At 47.2% G+C, this 24,521-nt stretch overlaps 1 protein-coding gene across 2 annotated transcripts; it reads left to right on the top strand.

The window, feature by feature from the left end:
- Positions 1 to 2,297: 2,297 nt before the first annotated feature.
- bmt2 (base methyltransferase of 25S rRNA 2 homolog) lies at positions 2,298 to 14,642 on the top strand. Of its 2 annotated transcripts, none has more exons than XM_064319071.1 (5): positions 2,298 to 2,520; positions 6,037 to 6,178; positions 8,180 to 8,317; positions 12,198 to 12,312; positions 13,311 to 14,639. In XM_064319071.1, exons 1-5 carry the CDS (start codon positions 2,355 to 2,357, stop codon positions 13,938 to 13,940), a joined length of 1,191 nt encoding a protein of 396 aa, XP_064175141.1. In that variant the 5' UTR covers positions 2,298 to 2,354; the 3' UTR covers positions 13,941 to 14,639. The 2 variants fall into 2 exon arrangements, with proteins under 2 accessions (XP_064175141.1, XP_064175142.1); XM_064319072.1 differs by lacking the exon at positions 2,298 to 2,520 and adding an exon at positions 5,357 to 5,502 and having other exon boundaries at positions 13,311 to 14,642.
- The last annotated feature ends 9,879 nt before the right edge of the window (positions 14,643 to 24,521 follow it).

The following is a 24,521-nucleotide window of genomic DNA, read 5'->3' as shown; positions in this document are numbered from 1 at the left end:
TTTACAAGAACTGCTAAGAGCGGTGCTTTGCTGTTAATTCCTGGGATGGTGTCCTCCATCATCAAGCACCAGGGACACAGAAACTGGCGCAAACACGCCTCACGGTGCGAGGGCCGTCTGCTCCAGTGACAAATGACCCTGAGAAATAGCTGCCACACCAATGGAGTTAACACAGAGCAGGACTCTTCTCTCAGCTGTTGAAAGCCATCACAAGAGCACTGTTCAAACAGATAACAGAGGCTGACTTATCTGAAATGTTACACCACACATGACAAAAAAAAAAGAAATCAAAAGCTACTCTGCCACAAAGGAAACCGGTGGGTTTAACATACTGGAATTACTTCTGGAAGGAGACTCTTTGCTTCCGAAACCAACACGCCTTTTAAAAAGCCCTGCGATGGGAACTTTATAGGATTGCTTTTTCTTTAGCTGCCGGTGAAACAGAAGCCTGTGATACGAAGTGTTGAAATGCTGGCAGACGGCCTCGGGCTGGGGTTGGACTGCCACATAAAATCAGATTGATTGTCACGAATAATGGAGTTACTTGACTTTACAACATTCCCGGTTAATACTGTCGAACAACAGGGTACCGTTAAGAAATGTTTTGTGTCCTCTAGACATCTTATAGTGCACATCTAATGGTTTGCTGAAATATATATTGGAAATACCCATGGTAAGGAACTTAATAGGGTGCTGGGCGCCCTTTGTACTGTGCCATGGTGTCTTCCAGCACTGGGAACGCTGCAAGGGGAATATGACACCAATGTTCCATGAGAAAGTCAATCGGCTGTAAGTGGGAAACACTGTCTTCAGGCATTGTTCCAGAATATCCATTAAATATTCAATTGGGTTCAGTTCTGGTGACTGAGAGGGGTATGGCACGTGGCATACATCAACAAACAGCGGCATTAAGGAAACACTATAGCCTGCGCCACTTCAGCGTTGGAAAGTGGAACTGCGTGGAAGTACAGTACAGTACACAGAGGTAAGTGCATCAGGGAGTCCGTTGCCTGGAGGCCATTAATGCAATCATCAAGTCATAACATTAGATTGAGTTGCCACTGTCACTGCCACTATTTGCAGTCACAAATAAGCCTGTTGAAACTTACCCGCATGTAAAAAAATATGGCATACTCCTGTGTGTATAGGGCGCAATAAACCAAAGCTCCCTGTAGACACAGGAGTGTGCCGTATTTTCAGATGTCAGGTGTCATTTGACTATGGGACACCATATATTTATTCAAAGAAAGCCGCCATTAGTCACACTTATGCTTTGAGTTAAATATTGGCCATGCATCTAAAATTCAGAGAGTTACATCACTTGATACTGCACCAAGCTGTAAACAGAAACTTGTCTATTTTGATGTGCAACGAGAATCACCCTTGATCAGAAATCCATGCTTGTGGTACCAGAAATGTAAATTCACAATTGAACCAATGACTGCTTGCGTTATGTGAAAAGTAAACACACGCACAATGAGAAATTCATGCTGTGGAATGTAGAATAAAAATTACTCTGAATTCCAGGTGGAAAAACAAAAGCCAGTCATCAGCTGTGCAGCAATGTGCAATATGCAAACTGTTCACAAGATCAAATTAGCTGACTAAATGTGATGCCCCATCGGTCCCATAAAACATCAACACAAATTGACAAAACCTGGAGTGTAAAAGCGAGGATACACTATGACTAGCTATAACTTTGTAGAATTTGAATGTGTCATGATGGTCTGAAGCATTTTGTTCTTGTGTAAACTTCTTTGATTAAATAGATACTGTGGTCCCAGGTGATATTGAGAACTTGGGCAATGGAACCTGGCATTAATATGCCCTTGGCATCACTTTGACTTCTGCCTGGATACAGGTGAATCCTCTTCTGGACGTAAGGTAGGGGAAGTCAGGATTATTATGTCAGGAAAGACCCTCTTAATTAGTTTGATAGACGTAGTATTGAGTGAATCAAGTAGCTAGTTCCTGAAATTAATATTTAATTCATTTTTTGAGGACTGGATCAATTTTTTTAATACGGTGAGTGACATGGACATTTCCATGTATTTGTGGTTTATTGTTTATGCAGATTATTACAATCATGCTAGGTCCATATATATATATATATATATATATATATATATATATATATATATATATATATATATATATATATATTATACAGATTCCCGTTCTCTTCCTGGGCGTCATTTTCACGCCCCTTCCACTATCATGACGTATTCATGCTTCTAGTCCTGTGATTGGTTATCTTGGTGCCAGCTCCGTATCACGTGTGTCGGAAAGGCCCAGTCAGCGTACGCGTTACTGTCTGCCTGCGTGCCGGTGGCCGAGGGGACCGGTGCGGTGCTATGGATCCCATGAATAGCGCTTGTCCCAGCGAGAAAGAGACCGATTATGTGCAGATTCACGCTGCCACGTTTTCAGGAGCGGTACGCAACAACAAGAACGACCAGGAGAAGCTCTCCACAGTCGTTAAGAGTGTCCACCGAAAACTGCGACGGAAATACCGAGAAGGTAGGCGCTTCTGTGGGGTAGAAGGAACTGGATTCTGTTGTGCAAAAATAGCCTGTTCAGCTAGCTAGGCCTCTCAAATAGCAAGAGAGTGCTGCTTACTTAGTTGAACGACAACACTAGCCGACATTTCTTTGGTGTTAACTGGCAGTTCTGCATGTTGTGCCACATTATCGATATAATTTAGCAAGCCATAGTGAATCGTAAGATGTCAGTTGTTGTTTACAACAGATGTCTGTTCGTTGAAGACTTAAATGTCCACGGATCGTATGTAAATAGTTGCTTCCTGTTGCAACTAGCTGAATGTTTTTGACTGTCTTTGCCTTTGTGTCATGTTGAGACATGTTCCTGGTCTCTACTGTAATAGACAGTTAGCCGTTAGTTGACCTGGATAGATAGCCAACCAGAACACTCACACGAGAGCAGGAGCTGCGTCGGAATGGAAGCATAATGGTCCTTTATGACAATAACAATTTTGGGTCAGCATAAACTAAGATAACGCATACCACGGCGTCACACCCACATATCAGTACATATGTGTGTCCAATGCATAAATATAGCTGTAAATATTTTTTTAATGGAATTTGAAGAAGAAAAAGAAGCTCATGAATCCTGCAGCTGTAGCCAACGTCAGTGACAACAAGCTGGCCGACTTTAAGTTATGTACCGAAATGGTAAAGTAAGGTAACATAAAACCCCAGTGAAGTAAAACCAAATACTTGCACAAAGGTTAGATTAACCCTATTAAAGATAATAATGTCTGTAGGACTGTCAGAACCAGGCTCCTAGGTTGGTACAAAAACAGTGTGTTCTTAAACCCATGGGCCACAATGCAGGGTTAAATGGTTATCTTCTTTTATAGAAAGTCTGCATTTGTATTATAGGGTGCCTGCTGAAGGGAGAGGCTCGTGTGCTATAAACTTAGGTGCCAGCTCAAATAGTGAAGTATGCTTGGGAGGATTTTAGTTTTATGTGTACTGTATTCTAGCGATGGTGGGCAGATCTTGTCCTGACACCACCAGATTGCATTATCTACTGACATACCGCCCACTCTGATTGGAGAACCTCTCCACACAGTTCTTCAGGCGTTCGCTCGGAAGCTGAAAAGGTCTTTATTGTGTTGGTGTGAGGGACAGTTCATTGGTTCCGTGCTGTTGGGATTAACTGTGCAGAACACCGTGTGCCTGACTTATCAGCCTCAGACTGGCACAAGGGCAAAAAAAAAAAAAAAATCTTTGGGTTTTCTGGTCAGAATGTAAGTGTATCACTTTAATGAGGTCCCACTTGAGTTGCTTCCACTGCTGTGTAAAAGAGCAGTCAGTTACAGATTTCGTCATAGTCGCTATTTACCGGAAAATCATCTCCGTCAAGTCCCAAGTTGGGCAATCATGTCATTACTGTAACTAATTTAGCAACACTTTTCCTCTTAGTGAGCAGAATGTAAATGTTTGCATCTTTTTTTAACAGTCCTCACCTTCTTTCGTCTTTCTTTAAATAACTTTCTATAAATGTAGAAATATCACGCATAGATCCAAGGATTCTATTTTAATTCTGAAAACTGTTTATTAATTATATTGGAGTCAGAGGGAATACACATTTTTGGTGATTTGTTTATATTATTTGCCAGATAAATATGTCAGTCAGTCACAGCACTTCCTGTCGAAGCATACTTGCATACTTGCTTATACACCTGCTGCACTGTGTACTCTGTGCTTTGATCTGACCTGCGTACTGCATTCCGACAGGGATGCATAACTGGCTGTGGGTTGTAGAGAGGAAGGTCACGCACTCTGGGTTCATAATTGCACTAATCACTGTTCTCATAGTGGGAAAAGTCATGCACACTGTTGCAGGTAGTCGTGACGTACGTGTGGTGAAAAGAAAAATCATAGTGTACTTCGCAAAACACTTGGAGTTCCACCAAGTGGAAGGAGCTTGTTCAGTACAGCTGAGGTTTGTTTTTCAAATTATGTGTTTTTTGTACAGAAAAGGCATTTTCCACTTTTTTACGCGCGTGTAAAAGGTAAATTCTGTAAAGGCATTAAGAAAAACATTTTCACGCAGAGACTAGTCAATGTGTGGAATAGCCTGCCAGTTCATGTAGTTGAGGTAGAAACTCATTTTCAAGACCAGGCTTGGACACACACACACACACACACACACACACAGAATAAGTAGATCATGTAGACAGATGCATAACATAATTACTATAGCATGCACATATTTGGTATTTAATTTCTTTATTTACTAACTCTGTAATGCCTGATTAAATTTGAAAGCCTGCCCCTTGGCTGCAACATCCTCTAAATCATCTGTGGGGTTTTGAACTTTTCATCTCCAGGACCAGGGTTGAAGGAAAATAGAACTAAACGTGCAAACATTTAATACATTTTTTTTAAAAACATGTTTTCCCCCCAGTAAAATCTTATTTTGACTGAGTTTAATTCCTCTGGCGGGTGAATTTAATTGCAGCCAGAGAACTTAGCCTGGGTATGAAAACAGGGCTCTGCACAGTGGCTCTTTTGAGTAGACCTCATGAGTGGATAATAAGTTAAGCATGATCTCGTCTACTTGGCATGAGGCTGCAGTATTCATGCTGCTAGACCAGTCCCGCGTTTCCCTCTTCCTGTTGTTGTTGTTTTTATTCCTGGAAACCAAAAATACTTTTCTTTTCTTTCTTTTTTTTTGAAATCTCTTTTTGCTGGTTGGATTTCTGTTTTTTTGCGTGTTCACTCAGAGGGGTGTGTGTAGTCCTCAGCCGAACAGCATTTTTAGGATCCAGCTCTGGGAAGGAAGGCAGTTGTAAACACAGTTTAAAAAAAAAATGAAATGAGGTGGGCGGGGTGGGCAAACATAAGCCATGCTTAGCCTTAGCGGCGGGGTCTGGAGACAGAGAAGGTTCCGGAGAGAAAGCATTGGTCATACAGAGACACGCTCCCGCATTAATGGCTGTCCGTGCCAGTCCTGGGCAGGTCTTCTCCTCAGGTAGGTGTGAGGATGTTGGTAGTGATTCACACCTTTGATACTGCTTAATTCGTTTTCGTCTTTTAAAATATGCTTCGTATGTGTAATCATTCAAATATCCTCTGGGGAAATTCAAGTTAGTGCAAGACCAAGACTTGCCGTGTTTTCATATTTTTTCTGTGTTATTACTGCTGCCCTTATCCCGTGCTGTAATGTTTGTGTGTGAAAGGGGGTGTGGTACTCACTGCTGTGCTCTCGATGCTGTTGAGCGGTGCTGTGTGCTTCGTGCAGGGACGTCTCAGACTGCGCTGTGTGCCTGTGCTCCCCTGTGCCTGTGTTTAAACTTTCGCTGTCCCAGCGCTCTCCTTCTCCAGCCCTGCGCTGATAGTCCTGCTGTAACTGTGCTCCCTGAACTCTGCCCGCAGTGGGGTATTTTGAGAATATCTGGCGGTCCTGTGTTGTAACTGTGCTCTCTTAACTCTGCCTGCAGTGGGGGATTTTGAGAATATCTGGCGGTCCTGTGTTGTAACTGTGCTCTCTTAACTCTGCCTGCAGTGGGGGATTTTGAGAAGATCTGGCGGGAGCACTGCGAGGACGAGGAGACGCTCAGCGAGTACGCCCTGGCCATGAAGAACCTGGCCGACAACCACTGGGCCAAGACCTGCGAGGGGGAGGGCCGCATCGAGTGGTGCCGCAGGTGAGCGCCGCGCTGCTGCCGTGGAAACGGCGCCCGGGCGCCACGGCTGTGATCGTCCTGAGCCGGTTATCGGGATCGTGCTTTTATGCTCTGTATGATCAGATGGCATTCAGTAGGATCCATCGGATCTTACATTATTCTCACTGTAGTGTCAGTCAAGATTATTCACACTGCAGGTTCAGACTGGGTTTAGCAGGGTGCGTGAGTGTCTGCTAGCTGTGTGCAGCACACGCATCGTTGAGAGTGCCGCCTTGCTTTCCTCCTCTCACACACACACACACACACACACACACACACACACACACACTCACACACACACACACACACACACACACACACACACACACACACCACTCACACACACACACACACACACACACACACACACACGGCCCAGAGGCAGAGGAGAGCCTTAAGAACATTTGGCAGTCGGGGAGTGGCCGCTGAGGTGCATGGAAACCAGACAGATTTATGGAGGCAGAAGTTTGGTGGACGGCCATGAAAGAGCAAAGATGCAGCTGCGGTCCCCGCCTCCTTGTCTGAGACGAGGGATCCGACCAATCGGCACGGCTCTCCGGTGATGTCACCGGGCTGCTGCAACTTTCTTCCTCACATATGGAGCTTTCTGAAGCTCTGCTTTCCCCTTCCTTTTTCTGCACTCCGCACAGCTTAAGCAACAGTGTCAGCGTCACTTCTAAAAACTGGGTCACAGGTCAAACGCGTCTGTGTTCGTCTCCCTCTTGTACAACAAAAATAAAACCGAACTACAAGAACTGCATTTCTCTTTAATGTTAGCGACGACCCCAGAATAATGCATTTAATGAAGGCTGCGTGCAAATAGGTCTGGAAAGTGTAGTGTTTGTTAACCGAACGGCGGAGAAGCAGGTTGGCTCCTGGTCCTGGTTTGGTCAGAGCGAATCATTATGCAGCGATATTCACCAAGCGGCCCGTAACCTAGCAGCAGATGGCTTTGAGTCATAGCCCTGCTTCTGTGGAGCTTAGATGCCCTCGAGCACGATGCCTCATCCAGAAGCTCTTCATCGTCTTCGTCACCGAGAAGATCAACTGGCGTGAAGCCAGCTCGCCATTTTGCACGCAGAAATGTCTTATAGAAAGATGCACATCAAAGAGGAGGAAAGAGATTCCTCTCCCAGCATTTCGTACACTTGTAAATTCACCTGAAGAGCACGCGTCTATCACAGCGTTTTACGGGACTGTAATAAGGAGCTGGAGGATTAGACGCATGACCCATGAATTTAATTAGACATGGTAAAAAAAGAAACTCACTGTATTTCACATGAGAGGTAACCCCTTCGCCCACGCTGGCCTATCTTAATCCCACGCACCTCACTGCTGTGATCCTGCTCAGCTGCGTAAGGATGAGCCACGGAGTGGTGAAAGCCTTCCCTTTATCTGTAGTGTCTGAGCCTCCATTATGTACCTGTACCGTACGAACCCTGGAATAATGGATGGGGGAATGATTCAATCTAGGCTGTGAAATTAGCGTGCGTCAGTGAAATTACGGTCTGGTAAGTTGCCTACGCCGTAAACGTCCCTTGAAGTGCTCAGAAGGTGATTTTTTGCACCCTGAGAAGCGCGTTCTGGTTCCGGCTATGCCTCACACAGCTCATGAGCGCGAACCCGAACGTGTTTGTGGCTCGGCAGTGTCTGCCCCCGCTGCGGTTTGGAACACGGTTTTAATACGAGCAGAAAAAAGCACAGCTCTGATACGGCCCACGCTGATCCAGCCGTCAGAACCCTCGCCGTGGAAACGCACCTGATCCTTCAGTGACGGTCTTTTTCAGATGGTGATCATTCTGAGGTTGAAATTTCACAGGCGATTTCCCCTGCCCAGTCCGACGACTTCCACGGGCGGTACGAGCCGTGACGTGTGTGTGTGTGTGTGTGTGTGTGTGTGTGTGTGACGTGTGTGTGTGTGTGTGTGTGTGTGTGTGTGTGTGTGACGTGTGTGTGTGACGTGTGTGTGTTCTGTGTCTGCAGTGTTTGTCAGGAGTACTTCCTGAACGGAGGGATGAAGAAAGTGTTGGAGAAGGATGAGAAGCGGGCCAGGCTCTCCACGTCCCTGTCGTCTGCGGCCCCCCCGTGCGCCCCCCCGCCACAGACCAACGGACCGCACAGGTACGGCCTTCGCTTCACTTCCTGCTCTTTCACAGACGGCCAAAACCAAGCCCCAGACGGTTCGTTATATTACATTACAGGCATTTAGCAGACGCTGTTATCCAGAGCGACGTACTCAACTTTCTACACAGCGATGGTGTTCCATTCACGTTCAGTTTGAATGTAGGAATTTGGCTGGTTGGCACTGGGGCGCGACGGTGGTGATGGAACCTGTGACCACACTGGGGCTCCGGGCACCAAACCACCTGGCGCTGCCAACGCAGGACGCGTCACTGCTAGCGTAGCCGCGTTATCCCGCACCTGAGAGAGAGAGAGAGAGAGAGCGAGTGAGGAAAAGGAGAGCAAGAGACTGCAGGTAAGAGAGCTCAGGTGCACAGAAGTATTTGTAGGAATGCATTTTAGGCTGAGTGGAGTATTTCAAAGGGGAAGAAGCAAAGTTCTTGTTGGTTAAATAGAATCTTCATCAGCCAGCTGATTATAACTTGTTGACTCACGTTATTGCGCATAATTTATTATTAGGCTCTTATCAGCACAGAAATGCCGATCTTCCCATATCTGTGTGCGTTCTGTGACACCGTGGGGCTGGCAGTGTGTGAGGTGCGAATGTTCATTCCAGATTAATTATCTGAGTCTGCGGAGGTCTCTCACCCAGTTTTCTCCCCAAACGCACATCTGTACTACCCCCCCCCCATATCATCTGAGGGGTGTTGCTGCTTTCTTGTTTATTCATTAAATGGAATTTCATTTTCACACCCAGCAAGGCTGTTTGTCTCTGGACCCCAGTCAGTTAAGCAAGGCCTTTCTTTTTGTGCCATCCTGTTTATTTTTTTTGTTGTTTTGTGGTTGGCGGGTTTTGGGGCGAGGTCCTCTGTTGCCGTAGCGCTGTCATCGGCGTCGTGTCTGTCGGCCCGAAGGTTCCCTGCGGACGTCCGTGACGGGTCCGAATGTGACAGGGGGGGTGTGACTGTACCCCCCCACCCCCCCCGGCCTCAGGCCAGGGTCTGCCCAGAGCAGCCTGCAGCCCTGTCTGTCCTCATACACCCTCATGTCCCCTCCGTTTGGGTCTGTCTGGGACGTCCCGCTCTGGGCCTCAGACAAGGTCATCTCCCCAAATCCACCCCGGGATCACTACTGCTGCTTCACTCATCTGCTTATCCAAAGACAGTTACACCGCCTCCTTTAAAGAGACACACAGATAAAACCTGTCAACCCTTTACACCATAGATACTTATTGTAGATCTTTTATTTTCACAATATGTAAATTAAGCAGATTTCAGTTTAATTCAGATTACGCAACTCAGGGGTGCAACGGCAATGCCTCACTTGGGATTTGAACCTGCAGCCTCTTAAACTACTAACCATTATATGGTGCTGATGCTCCACCTACTTCCTGCTTCTGGCCTTGCTTGCGCACAGCACACAGGCCAGAACCGGGCCAGAACCGGGCCAGGGAACCCCTCACACCTCCTCTTTAAGAATCCAGAGGAATTCCTCACGGCAGCGGAAGAAGCCGTTTGGGGTGGGGCCTCAGTGGCCCCATCAGGCCGCAGGGCAGCGGAAGAAGCCGTTTGGGGTGGAGCCTCAGTGGGCCCCATCAGGCCGCAGGGCAGCGGAAGCGTTCCTCTTCCCCTTACGCTGCTGCTGCACTGGGACTCTGCAGCTCCCGCTGTGATAAATGTGCAGCCTTTATGAAGCTGGGGGTCCTCCCCTGAGTAACGTTACGCACTGATTTATAGAGCGTGCGCAGTCTCTCTCTCTCGCTCTCTCTCTCGCTCTGGGCTGAGCTCATTTCACACCAGACTGAGCTCACCCTGTTTCTCTCTCACTCGGTCTGCGGCAGATGTGTTTGTGTGAGGTCTGAGACTGAGAGATGGAAATGAAGCATAGTTTTTTTATTTATTAATTATTTTTTGTTTGTTTCTCATCACGGTTGTCAGCGAGGCGGTCGGGGTGTGGTCCTCTCCTGTGGGGGTAGATTAGGACGGGTCGATACAGCTCCAGACGAGCGCTGCACCTGATCGATCAGGCAGTAATGTAATTTGGAGTGTTTAAGGGTGTAGACCTGCGCCTTGTCACTGCAGACATTATTAATTATGACTGTGCTTTAGTCTTAGTATCAGCTCCAGGCCTGGCCCTAATGAACCATTAGGTCTGTGTAAGCCCTGATTTACACTACATACATTTATTTATTTTTTGCTTTCGCTTTCTGGTTTCGCTTCTTGAAAAATATCGGGGTGACCCTTTCTGTCTGGGGGTTCCTCTGATTTCCATATGTACAGCAGCATGGTTCTGTGGAACTGCGGAAGGGGAGCCTGGGAGAGATGCTAACGTGCTAACGTGTGTCTGACCCATCGGTCTGATTCTCTTCTGCCATCGCAAACTTTGTCTAGCCTTTTAGCGACGGTGAGTCAGGAGCGGGCTCTTGGGACGTTTTTCCTCCCGGAATGTTTCTGGTGAGAAGAGATCTGAGCTCACAGACGACCTGCAGCTCGTAACTGCGCTGAGCTGAAAGGACTAGGACGTCAGAAATCTTAGAAGAGAATGCGTGAATCAGGCTTTTCATTTGGGTTTATTTTCTGAGTGAGGCGTTATTTTCGGTGAGGAAGTGTAGGGAAAAACCCCAAGAAATAACTGCATGTACATGAAAAAAGAAAAAGAGAGAAAAGTAAAAAATGGGAATGATCTGAGGTCAGTGTGTGTCCCGATACCCTTCCCAAAACTGGGGGAATGTCAGGAACTCGCATCATACTGGAGCTTACAGTCTGGGCCTAAACCCTTACATATGCTGGTTCCTCTGCGGGAGCGTACGGGACTAATGCAGTGGAGTGTGAAATGCGCTGGCCGTGTCCGTGTGTGTAAATAGGAGGCAAACGGGCACAGGGGTCTGAGCGTGCTCCAGTGCCCCCATTCTGTCTGCTCCCATTTCACTCACACTGCATCACCTGCTGCCTCCTGCCTGGCACGCACCTCCCCTGCGTCTCCCCCACACCTCCCCCTGTGTCTCCCCCCACACCTCCCTTCGCTTCAGTGTGGAGGGTCCCAGCGCTGAGCTCAACACTAAACTGATGCAATATGAGAGGCTGCCTTATTGACCGCAGTGGCAAACCCTAACAGTTGCGTCTGGTTCAGCGGTGGCAGTGTAGCCATTTTACCATCGATGCGGCCTGTTAGTGCCCCCGCTGCGCGTGGTCCCTTTTGCCCAGATGATTCCCTGCATTACACTGGTGTGCTCTGCCTCTGTAACCTCTGAGTTTGGTGTTTACTCTGTTCCTCTCCGGCGGTAAATGACACTCTCCGTCCCTCTGCGCGTGATTGGCTGGGGTCACGCTTAATCACACGGGGCTCGGCCGCCGCTGTCGGAAACGGCGCCCTGGCAGGTTGTCATGGTGACGGCGGAGCGTGTCGGCCCCCGTGTTTGGCGGTCCGCGGGCCCCCCCGGTTAGCGCCGGGCCGCCCGGCTGACTCGCGTCCTTCGACTGGAGAACATCTGACGGCACATCAAAGAGCTCCCAGATGTCTGAGGACAAACGAACGCGGGAGGAAAGCATCTGAGGACACTGTGTGTGTGTGTGTGTGTGTGTGTGTGTGTGTGTGTGTGAGTCACATTACCAGCGCCCGTTACTGCTCTTCATAAAATATGTGCTTTTGGGTGCTCTTTGCATTTTATTACTGAAGCCGTTTATTACTCTGTTTTATTGGTATTCCAGCCATCAGAAAGTGTGTGTGTCTGTGTGTGCATGCGTGCGTGTGTTTGTGTGTGTGGATTGGGTGTGTGTGTGCGTGTGTGGGTGTGTGTGCACACATGCGTGCGCACGCACACACTCATTCTCATTCTCTCTGTCAATCATTCTCTCTCTCTCTCTCTCTCTCTCTCTCTCAGGTTGAGTGTCCAGACGGGGAGAATCCGCCTCCTGGATGTGGGCAGCTGTTTTAACCCTTTCCTGAAGTTTGACGAGTTTCTGACTGTCGGTATCGACATAGTGCCTGCGGTTGAGGTAAGCTCAGAAAGAGCGTTCTCGCATGAGTGAATTTGGAGGATGTGTTCTTCTGTGACACGCAGTGTTAATCTTACAAAGGGGCCAGTTCTGACTGCTATGCAGCCACATCCACACTGTGTGTGTGAGCATGGGTGTGTGCGTGTGTATGTGTGCATGTGTGTGTTTGTGTGTGTGTACGTGTGTCTGTGTGTGTGTGTGTGTATGTGTGCATGTGTGTGTTTGTGTGTGTGCGTATGTGTGTCTGTGTGTGAGTGAGTGTCTGAGATGTCTGTGTGATGCAGTTGCTGGAGCTAATGCTGCTGTGATAAGGATCAGTAATTAAAGCCTCTCTGCAGGAGATCTCTCATCTCCCCCTCTCTCCCAGACCTCCCCCTGCACCTCCTCCCTCCTGCACCTCCTCCTCCACCCCCCGCCTCCTCCTCCCCCCCCCCTCGCTCCCATCTGCCGCTCGCAAGTGTCTAGGGTGCTGAGAGTTAAGTAGGCGTGTGCCATTTTACGAACGGTTCGAAGGTGAGGATGTCGTGTGATTGGCCGGATGAGGGATGGCGCAGATGAGGTTCCGGAACGCCGTGATGCGCCATGGCTGCGCTGAGCTCGGAGGGTTGCCATGCTACAGTGCATGTGCAGGCCCGCGCATTGGCTTTCTGCAGACAGCGCACCTAGCGCTGTCTTTTTTAATGAATAGAGCGATTCACCCGCGTGTTAAAATAGCGTCCCGGGCTCTGCTTTTCGGCTGTTTCGGCGCGTGCGGTTTATAACCCACTCATGTGAAAATGTGAGAATATTCTCTGGTGCGTGTGAAAAGCTCTCTGGGCTAATTTAAGAGGAGGAGCATTCTTTGTCACACTTATTATACAAAAACACGGTGCTGCCTATTGAGGAATATGACCTCATTATTTCACATTTAAAAAAAGAAGAGAAACGGGACTAATGGGGTGTATTTATAAAGCCTGTGTGCCCTGTTAATGTGCTCTGAAACGCCCTCTTTTCCCCAGAGCGTGCACAAGTGCGACTTCCTGAACCTGCAGCTGCAGCCGCCCCTGCAGCTGGAGCATGACGCGGTGGACGCCTTCCTGCTGCAGCTGCGCAGCCCGATCGACGCGCTGCCGGGCGAGCTGTTCCACGTGGCCGTCTTCTCCCTGCTGCTGTCCTACTTCCCCTCGCCCTACCAGCGCTGGATCTGCTGCAAGAAGGCCCACGAGCTGCTGGCCCTGCACGGCCTGCTGCTCATCATCACGCCCGACTCCTCCCACCAGAACCGCCACGCCCCCATGATGGCCAGCTGGCGCGTGGCCGTGGAGACGCTGGGCTTCAAGCGCTACAAGTACGTCAAGTTCGCGCACATGCACCTGCTGGCCTTCCGGAAGGTGTCCCTGCAGACCAGCAGCGACCTGGTGAGCCGGAACTACCCGGAGATGCTGTACATCCCGCAGGACCTGGGCGGGGCCGAGGAGGGGGAGTGCTGGGACACGCCCGCCCCGCCCCGCTCCGAGGACGAGGACGAGCAGCTGGCCTGCGGCTTCCTGGAGCTGCCCGACGCGCCCTACGACTCGGACTCCGGGGAGAGCCAGAGCGGCTCCGCCCACTGCCAGGAGAGGGAGGAGCCTATCCTGCTGCACAGCTGAACACTGACAGACACACACACACGTACATACACACTCTCTCACACACACACACACACACACGCATATACATGGTCACATGTGTATGTACACTCATACACATGCGTATACATACGCACACATACCAGTGCACGCTCATCTGTGCACATAAACGCACCCACACACAAACATGCCTTTATCTCTCCCAGCTGTCGCCGTGCCCTGCCCTGCCCTCGTCCTCCCTCAGAAAACACCAGCGCAGTTTGCACAGACGGAAACAGACATGAACAGCAGAGCGGCGTGTTTGTTGTTAGCTCATAGTCGCGCGCTAGCTCAGACTCTCACACGCACACCTCTTCACTGGCGCTTCCTGCCTTCACGCTGGTGAAGTAGTTCATCTTCCACCGTCTGGTCCTTTCTTTCGTCCCGTGACGTTTGCAGAAATCCTGATGGGAAGAGTGTCAGGCAGGAGGGCCTCTCTTTTAAATGGAGGATTCAGGCAAAGGAGCTGAAGCGGAGTAGCCTGCAGACGTGAGAGGATGCCTGGTGAAGCTGAAGCAGAGTAGCCTGCAGACGTGAGAGGATGCCTGGTGAAGCTGAAGCGGAGTAGCCTGCAGACGTGAGAGGATGCCTGATGAAGCTGAAGCAGAGTAGCCTGCAGACGTGAGAGGATGCCTGGTGAAGCTGAAGCGGAGTAGCCTGCAGGCGTGAGAGGATGCCTGGTGAAGCTGAAGCAGAGTAGCCTGCAGGCGTGAGAGGATGCCTGGTGAAGCTGAAACGCAGTAGCCTGCAGGCGTGAGAGGATGCCTGGTGAAGCTGAAGCGGAGTAGCCTGCAGACGTGAGAGGATGCCTGGTGAAGCTGAAGCTGAGTAGCCTGCAGACGTGAGAGGATGCCTGATGAAGCTGAAGCGGAGTAGCCTGCAGACGTGAGAGGATGCCTGATGAAGCTGAAGCGGAGTAGCCTGCAGACGTGAGAGGATGCCTGGTGAAGCTGAAGCGGAGTAGCCTGCAGACGTGAGAGGATGCCTGGTGAAGCTGAAGCGGAGTAGCCTGCACACGTGAGAGGATGCCTGTGAAGCTGAAGCGGAGTAGCCTGCAGGCGTGAGAGGATGCCTGGTGAAGCTGAAGCGAGTAGCCTGCAGACGTGAGAGGATGCCTGGTGAAGCTGAAGCTGAGTAGCCTGCAGACGTGAGAGGATGCCTGATGAAGCTGAAGCGGAGTAGCCTGCAGACGTGAGAGGATGCCTGGTGAAGCTGAAGCGGAGTAGCCTGCAGACGTGAGAGGATGCCTGGTGAAGCTGAAGCGGAGTAGCCTGCAGACGTGAGAGGATGCCTGGTGAAGCTGAAGCGGAGTAGCCTGCAGACGTGAGAGGATGCCTGGTGAAGCTGAAGCGGAGTAGCCTGCAGACGTGAGAGGATGCCTGATGAAGCTGAAGCGGAGTAGCCTGCAGACGTGAGAGGATGCCTGATGAAGCTGTGCCTGCTTTGTGCTGTCGGGGCCACATGCATTTCGGCCCCTGAAGCGCCATGCCAGTCTGTTTACTTTTCCAGCAATGGTTCGTCAGCCATTTTGAAGGCACGGGCGCGATTTTAATCCAACACCTTTCTGGGTAACGAAGATATTGGGATCTTTAAAAAAAAAAAAAAACTAACAAAAAAAAAAACAACCATTGTTTGTAACATTTTACACTTTTTCATAACAGAAACAAAAGACAAGAAAATTAGTTTTACTAATTTTGTGAAAAATAACTGAAAAATAAGATGGGTTTACTTTCTTTTTTGATAACTGTGAACATATTAGTGTACTCATGTGAGGCATTCCAGCTGCAATCGATTCTTCTGTTTTCAGGCAGTTTAATCTTGGATGTGTAGATCCAGCCCATATCAGAGATACAGTAGAGAGTAGGCATGGGGTCGGTCATCCTTCTGCTAGTTTCTGTTTTTTTCTCTCTTCTACAGAACAGTTCATCTGCAAATTGATATAATTGAATATTGCATATCGTGTACTGAGACCATCTTCATACTAATATGAGCACTGTCCCTCCATAGTCATACAGATTCTGGTCTTTGGCTTTATCTTCATGCAGTGAGTCCTCTCAGCCAAAATGTACTCTTTGTCTCAAATGTTTTTACAAGGCCTTTGTGTCAGGCTGTCAGTGTTCCGCATTTCTTTGGAATATTTTACCTCAGTGAGGTTTTTTGCACTAATACCCCTGTCTGGACTCAGTCATGGCTAGTTTTCGTTTTGACTGCATCTCTGCAATAGCTTGTTGTGTCCTTACTAAGTACTGTACCTTAATATTGTGGACAAAAAGGTTCATTATTGTTAACACTAGAGAAATAGTTAACGTTGCACTTCTTCATTGCAATATTTGCCTGCCTGGGTGGTTGGAATGTGCCTGTGTGCATTTGTGTGTATGTATGCGTGTGATATTTTGTCTTTGATACTTTATTTCATGGTTTTTTTTTTTCCCCTGACACTCAGAGGATGCCAGAAGTAATAAAATGAGTTTTCACTCTGGGTAAACATTCAGTAAAGCAGAAGAAATGGTCTGATGTTATACTGTGAGTGTGCTGTAGTAACAGGCTCCTATGATGTCGGTGATGTTGGTCACTCCAAACGGTGCCTTATATGTCAGTATTTTCCTTCCGTGCGTGCGCTCCCTGTCCAGAGACCCACGTGGAGCAGGATAACAGCCGGATGATCTGCCAAATGAACTTTAGTGGGCATCACCACCGGCCTCCACTGGAAACCTTTCACAACAGGAAACATTTGGACGATGGACGACTGCTCAGTTCGGGGGGGAAAAAATAATAAAACTATTTTCTTTGAATTTTCAAAACCCATGAATTGCGTGCGTGAGTAGTTCCATTGTTGCCCTATTCCACACATTGCCGGAGGTGTAGCCTGTGTGTGTGTGTGTGTGTGTGTGTGTAATTCGTCTGCTTGGCTCGCGTCTGTATGACCGACTTGTTCTGTGTGCGAGGGCATTTCAGCCTCCGTGATGTAGAGCAGTCAGGTGAGCTTGTTCAGTGTTTTCTCCTTTTGATAAACAAACGTGAACATGGTCTCCCAGTGTGGTTTGTGTGTGTGAAACATATTGCCACTACATTTCTGTCCCTGGTTTAACTGCCAACACCAGTCGTTGTGATGGTAAAGCAGTTACTTTTTTTAAAAACCTGTATTGAACCAGAATGGCGTAGTGTCAGTACTCAGGGGTTAACTCAGACCTTATTGCATTGCTGTAACAACTGTCTAAAGCAGTGGGAGCCAACCCTGTTCCTGGAGATCTACCATCCTGTAGGGTTTCATTCCATCACTAATTTGGCCCACCTGGTTAGCAGCTCAGTTCGTTTGCAGTTTCTGATATCTTAGTTACAGTGAGCATTTGGCCCGTAGCTCTGGTTAATCTCGTGAGCGTCCTGCTGCAGCCAGAACTGAAGGGCCAGCATTTACGACAGGGGAATGCACGTGAAAGCAGAGGAGGAGAGAGGCAGTATAGGGACGTGTCAACACAATCATTTTTATTTTAAAATTAAATTCCTATTTATCAAGCCGGGAGTATTACAACATGTCGCTGATTAGCTTGGTTAAGACACCTGTTTCGGGGGAAAAGACAAAATTCCGAAGGACATACGTCACGTGACCGGGCTGCCCACTTTGATGTGTGAGTTTCAAATACTTTCAAATTTTGTGGTATAAATGTTTGAATGTCAAGACAAATATTTGCTTTTTTCTGAGCGTATCTGTACAATCAATTTGAAACGGTTTGCATCCACAAATAGAATATCAAAGGCAACTATTTTCCCCAGGTCTGTTTGCAGAACAGAAATATTGACACGCGCTACGTTGTGTTTGTAAATTGCAAGAGTTTCTTGTAGTTGGCTGCGGAAACACTATCTAAGGCTAAGGCGAGTAAAGTTTTCAAACATAAAATTCAACATGAAAAGCAAGTCGTTTCAAGCGTTCACAACATTCATTGGATTGAAACGTACCAAACCAAGTCGAAGACCACCATTTTTAGTGTTCGGTACAAGCTAAACGGGGGGCAATATCTGTTAGCACTAGCTAGATTTTAAAGGTAGCATTAGCTAGCTGGCTAGCTAGAAGAGAACATTAGATGTTAACTAGGTTTCAGACAAGCACTTGGTTTATTCCAGCGAATGTAAAAACGTTTGCCAGACAATGACTGAAGTTAAATTCTATGTGAAGAAATTCCGACGTTTTCTTGGAAAAACTGATGGTTCCGCACGAAGCTGGTTCCCTTCGGCTGGCCAAAGAAGCTGGACGCCCAAACGGTTCGAGCCAAGCCTGGACACGACGAAGTGAGCCAGGTAGGCTGTATCCGGCGGAGCACACTATATAACGTTAATGTCAACATTAGCAGTATTAATATTCATATTTCTAAAGCTTGTACTGAATGAGTTTATGATTGCTTCAGAAAAGTCTTGCATAGATGGCGTCTGTCTTGAATCTGTCTGTTTAAAGTTGGAGTTATACTTTTAAGTCCACCTCAGATCAGACTAAATTTGGGGGCCTTAGGGTTCATAATGCACAGGATCCTCACCGATAACTGCAGGTAATCAGTTCCTAACTGTACTGCAGGTACTCAATTTATACTCCAGGTGTGCACTCTACCTGCTCCAGGTACACTAGCCCCAGACAGTGACTGTGGTACATTATAAGAGAGAGATGGGGTGATGTTGATGCATTTCTTGTCAACAAGACTGCAGGACCTTTTTGTGAGAGCAAGAACTAACATACACACACACACACACACAAAAAAACACACACACTCACACATTTGGCATAGTTGTCCTCATTTACCATCTTCTGACAAATGACCTGTGATTTTGCAAATGTGTCAGATGAACAGCTAGTTGCATGAGTATCTGGAGGTGATTTGAGGGATGGCTTTGCAACATTCTACAGAGCCTTAATTCTTCAGTCCCCAATTTTTGGCCTCACTTGAAACCTATGCACTTGTTGTCGTCGTCGCTGCTAAACAGAGTGATGCATCACTGTTATCGACAGACACCTTCTCATGTCTCTGTTTAATCTCCCTCTCTTACTGTTTGATGGCAGATACCCAATATTTACTCCTGCTAAGCTTCTTGTTAATTTTCTAGGTTTGAAATCTTTTTGTTCATTGATAACTTCAAAGTTGTCATGGTTTTTATGGCTATCTTTGAAACTCTGGGAACTGGGTTGCGATTTGAAAGGTGTTTTTTTTATTGTTTTGCTCTGCTCGGTAGAATGAATCCTGCTTTTAGTGCCAGTGGATTAGCCTTCAGTGTCCAGTTGATGTGTCCCGGTGGTTTAGAAAATATCTCATCTTGGCTGAATCTGGGAGCTGCAGTTTGTCTGACAGCCTGTTTGGCCTGAGGAAGGACACTGCCTGTGGGATTGTGGGTCACAGGCTTTGATCTGTGGGGGTTGTAGCGGGTTAGAGCGAGGTGTTTGTCTCTGGCAATCAGACGCACACATGATGTCTCTGACAGGCCCAACAGATGGAGGAGAGCGTCTGTAATCTCTCTCCCTCTCTCTCCCACTCTCTCTCTCTCTATCTATCCCTCTCTCCCACTCTCTCTCTCACTCTCTATCCTTCTCTCCCACTCTCTATCTCCTTCTCTCTGTCTCTCCTATTGGTGAAAAAAGATTAGCTTAGGCAGTCTGCAGATACACATTGGTTAGCAGCTGTCAATGTGTGGAACTGTGTTCCAAGGTTGTTGTTCACAGCGCACTCTATCTCTCGCTCTCTTCTTTTGTCTCTCTCTGTTTCTTTCTTACTTTCAATTTTAATGACAATTTCTCCATTTTAGTTTTTGTATAATTGGATTTTCTAAGCAAAGATGATAAATAACATACAACTGTTACATACAGCACAGGCACACAACCAAACTCTTTATGTGAGGTGTGTGTGTAACTATAAATATAAAATTCTTGTGCATGCAATGTGATTAGAATGTTCTTAACTGAACATTCTAATGCTGATGTCACAATCATTAATGGTAATTGAAAGCAGTGGAGTCCAGGAACGCTAATTAAGAAAAAAAACTGAAACAATTGAAGGGTTGGTTCTGCTAATCACAGCAATGGCTAACCTCCCTTATATGAACGGCCATCCCTGGCCCATCATCAAGTGCATTATACAGCGCCGTGGCTGGAGAATGCCCTCCTCATCATCGTAGCGGTTCCGTTACCGTGACCTTTGACCGGGTCATGGGCGGTTCACATCGCTGCCTGTCATTTAACAATTTAGTCCATTTGAGAATCCGCGCCGCGGTTAGCGAGGTCATTCGGCACGTGACCTTTTCCACAGATGAGGAGGAAGAGTCGGGGGGGCGTTGGGGGGGGGTAGCCTAATTATTGTGCTCCATCTGTTAGAGGACACGTCGTGCATTCCCCGACACTGGAGCCCGTCCTCATAAGGGTGGGGAGTAGAGGAGAGTAATTATGTTAACAATGCCTGGCTGGGGCCTCGGGAGGGAAGGGGAGGGGGGGCTGTGGATGTGCAGTGGAGATCTGGCGCGCTATTCTGGTTGGGCTGCTATAGCCACAGCAGTCGTCTCTCAGACGTGGTTAACGAGGAGATGGAGATGCAGCCATGTGGGGGTTACCAGGCTGCCATCTGCAGTGGCGTAATTAATTCAGTCTGCTCTCTGACGCCGTGTGCATGCGTGCGGAGCAAAACGTTAGCGCCGAAAAAATGTCGCCTTGACAACGCTGTCGGACGACTGTGGGTAAGAGCAGATCCAGCCATTGTGTGTGTTCATGTCATATTTCATATTCATAAACTTCCTTATTCACAAACTTTTCTGAAGCACATGCAGGGCAGGTTTATTTAATGGGTTTCTGGAGCTGGCACCTGAATGTAGACTTTACCTGCTGACCCACATCAGCATGCTACTCAAAGCCTCGCAGGTCGGATACGCGGGTGAACATAATGCAGCTGATCTCACAGCCAGGGCTGAGCTACCCTGCGCCCATCTGTCCACTTTTATCTGAAACCAGCGCAGATTAAAAATGCAATCTTTCAGCATGGCTTCAGTTCTGATGGCAAAGTTACTCTCACTGGTGCTATTGATAGCAATGGCACAGCAGAGTATGCTTGCGTTCTTACGATTGATTAAGGTTGTTAGACTTAATCTGATTTTTAAAAGTATTACTTGCTGTAAATGGGACATTTGCAAAGCACAGAGACAAGCCAATGAGTGCCACCCTGTATTCAGCCAAAATTGCCAATTAGGCACCTTCTCACTCTGAATATTGATTCAGAAATTGCCTTGAAAGGTTTTTCTTTTCAGAAATGTCTTTCTTCAGCCAGAACCACCATTCATGACCTTAAAGGGCTTTAAAAAAAAAATCCCATTTCCATAAAGTGATGGAACTTTTTTTTTTTTTTTTTTTTTTGCTCCCTGTAGGGTAATATTTTCGTTGCACTTTTCCCTCCGCCGCACCGGGTGGCGCTGCAGAACAGCAGGCCATGCAGCTCATTAGATTATGCATGTAATTGCACTGTCGCATTTATTTGATATTTAAACCTGATCCGAAAATAACATTTGAAAGGGGTAGAGAATCCACCTGTTCCTCAGGACATTCTCCTCACAGGCGCTGGGGGACCCTGTTGCTAGGCAGCCAGGTCCAACCGAACTGCTTATAACGAACGCGTGTCTGAACGTTAATGAACGTGCGTTAATGAATGAGTTTGACCCTCAGTTGAAGTTCACGGGGTCAACGAGAGGAAGGGCGCTGCTGCTAAGGGCCGGTCTGAGTCCTTAGGGCCGGTCTGAGTCCTTAGGGCCAGGCCGCTGAGAATCCTCCCTGTCCTTCTTGACATTCCCACATTTCACGTTGTGTGAAGCTTCAGCGCTTGACGTGCAGGCAGAGGGAGGGGGGCGGGGGGCGGGGGGCGGGGGGCGGGGGAAATCCCTCATCACCAGAAGGATGTCTTTCAGGCTATTTTAGGCAGGTTTGGACAGTTGTTCGATGAAAACCTGCTAGCTGACGCTTCCTTGAGTATCCTTGAGCGATAAATTAAATCTTGTTTCTCTGCCTGTCTTTCTGTGTGTTTGCGTATATCAGCCTGTATATCATATGCCTATTTGTCTATATTGTCTTTATATATCTGTATTTATTCTTCTGTCTCCACTGATGCGTAAATGGAGTTTGGGTGAACTTAGATTAGCCTACATTGGGCCAGCAGCAGGCTGGAGCGGAGGATGCTGGGATAGGTTTTCTGTTAAGGCACATTGTAATTAGCCTGCCAAGCTCGGCTCTTCCTGGTGAATCAGGGGGGCGTGGGCTGGCTGGAGGAGTCCGGAGCTGTGGCAGGTCTGGCACCGTTGATTATAGGGCTGCGGTCAACGGGTACTGTCTGTGGAGCCGTCTGGTGAAGGGTGATACTTTGACCTCATTGCTAATAAATAAGTACCGTGCGTGCGTGCGTGCGTGCGTGCGTGCGTGCGTGCGTGCGTGCGTGCGTGCGTGCGTGCGTGCGTGCGTGCGTGCGTGCGTGGTGCGTGCGTGTCGTGCGTGCGTGCGTGTGCGTGCGTGCGTGCGTGCGTGCGTGCGTGCGTGCGTGCGTGCGTGCGTGCGTGCGTGCGTGCGTGCGTGCGTGCGTGCGTGCGTGCGTGCGTGCGTGCGTGCGTGCGTGCGTGCGTGCGTGCGTGCGCGTGCGTGCGTGCGTGCGTGCGTGCGTGCGTGCGTGCGACAGAGGAAGAGTGACTTATTGTGTGAGTGAGTGTGTACATGTGTGTGTGTGCACGCGTGTGTGTGTAAAAGTATATTTTATACAGATGTATTAGTCTGGAAAACAATTATCCAGAATTGAATCCATTTTGAAATTGAACATGAACAATGTTCCATGAACTCGGCTTCTGTTGTGCTGGGAGTTTTAGAAATATTCGTAATGTAACGCAGTTAAAAAAGAAAAATGTTCTCCCTAAGAAAAACATGCATGTATTAGACATTTTGTATGGTCATGGGTATACATGCTACTAGACATTTTTTTTGCTTAATTCAAAATCAATAAAACTCATGTCCCAACCTTTCTTCAAGCTGCTGAACACAACCGTGAACTTGCCTCGACCCTCAGACTTACCGTTTTCCTAACCCTAACCCTAGCTGAACCCTAATTTGAGCCCTAAACTCTAATTAGAAGCCATTGATACCATTGAAAACACCTGAAAACCCATTTAAAATGGATGGAAAACAAGGTAAATATCATGAATACTATAATTTAAATGCAAAATCATATGTATGAGGTCATTTAAAAAAGAAAAAGGTTCTCCCTAAGAAAAACAGGCATGTATTAGACATTTTGTATGGTCATGGGTATACATGCTACTAGACATTTTTTTTGCTTCATTCAAAATCAATCAAACTCATGTCCCAACCTGTCTTCAAGCTGCTGAACACAACCGTAAACTTGCCTCGACCCTCAGACTTACCGTTTTCCTAACCCTAACCCTAGCTGAACCCTAATTTGAGCCCTAAACTCTAATTAGAAGCCATTGGTACCATTGAAAACACCTGAAAACCCATTTAAAATGGATGGAAAACAAGGTAAATATCATGAATACTATAATTTAAATGCAAAATCATTTGTATGAGGTCATTTAAAAAAGAAAAATGTTCTCCTTAAGAAAAACATGCATGTTTTAGACATTTTGTATGGTCATAGGTACACATGCAATTAGACATTTTTTTTGGTTCATTCAAAATCAATAGAACTCATGTCCCAACCTTTCTTCAAGCTGCTGAACACAACCGTAAACTTGCCTCGACCCTCAGACTTACCGTTTTCCTAACCCTAACCCTAGCTGAACCCTAATTTGAGCCCTAAACTCTAATTTGAAGCCATTGGTATCATTGAAAACACCTGAAAACCCATTTAAAATGGATGGAAAACAAGGTAAATATCATGAATACTATAATTTAAATGCAAAATCATATGTATGAGGTCATTTAAAAAAGAAAAAGGTTCTCCCTAAGAAAAACAGGCATGTATTAGACATTTTGTATGGTCATGGGTATACATGCTACTAGACATTTTTTTTGCTTAATTCAAAATCAATAAAACTCATGTCCCAACCTTTCTTCAAGCTGCTGAACACAACCGTACACTTGCCTCGACCCTCAGACTTACCGTTTTCCTAACCCTAACCCTAGCTGAACCCTAATTTGAGCCCTAAACTCTAATTTGAAGCCATTGGTACCATTGAAAACACCTGAAAACCCATTTAAAATGGATGGAAAACAAAGTAAATATCATGAATATTATAATTTAAATGCAAAATCATATGTATGAGGTCATTTAAAAAAGAAAAATGTTCTCCCTAAGAAAAACATGCATGTATTAGACATTTTGTATGGTCATGGGTATACATGCTACTAGACATTTTTTTTGCTTCATTCAAAATCAATAAAACTCATGTCCCAACCTTTCTTCATGCTGCTGAACACAACCGTAAACTTGCCTCGACCCTCACACTTACCGTTTTCCTAATCCTAACCCTATCTGAACCCTAATTTGAGCGCTTAACTCTAATTTGAAGCCATTGGTACCATTGAAAACACCTGAAAACCCATTTAAAATGGAT

The sequence above is a fragment of the Anguilla rostrata genome, chromosome 19, assembly GCF_018555375.3.
Source record: "Anguilla rostrata isolate EN2019 chromosome 19, ASM1855537v3, whole genome shotgun sequence".
NCBI classification, from domain to species: domain Eukaryota; kingdom Metazoa; phylum Chordata; class Actinopteri; order Anguilliformes; family Anguillidae; genus Anguilla; species Anguilla rostrata.
This window is presented reverse-complemented; position numbering and strand designations above follow the sequence as displayed.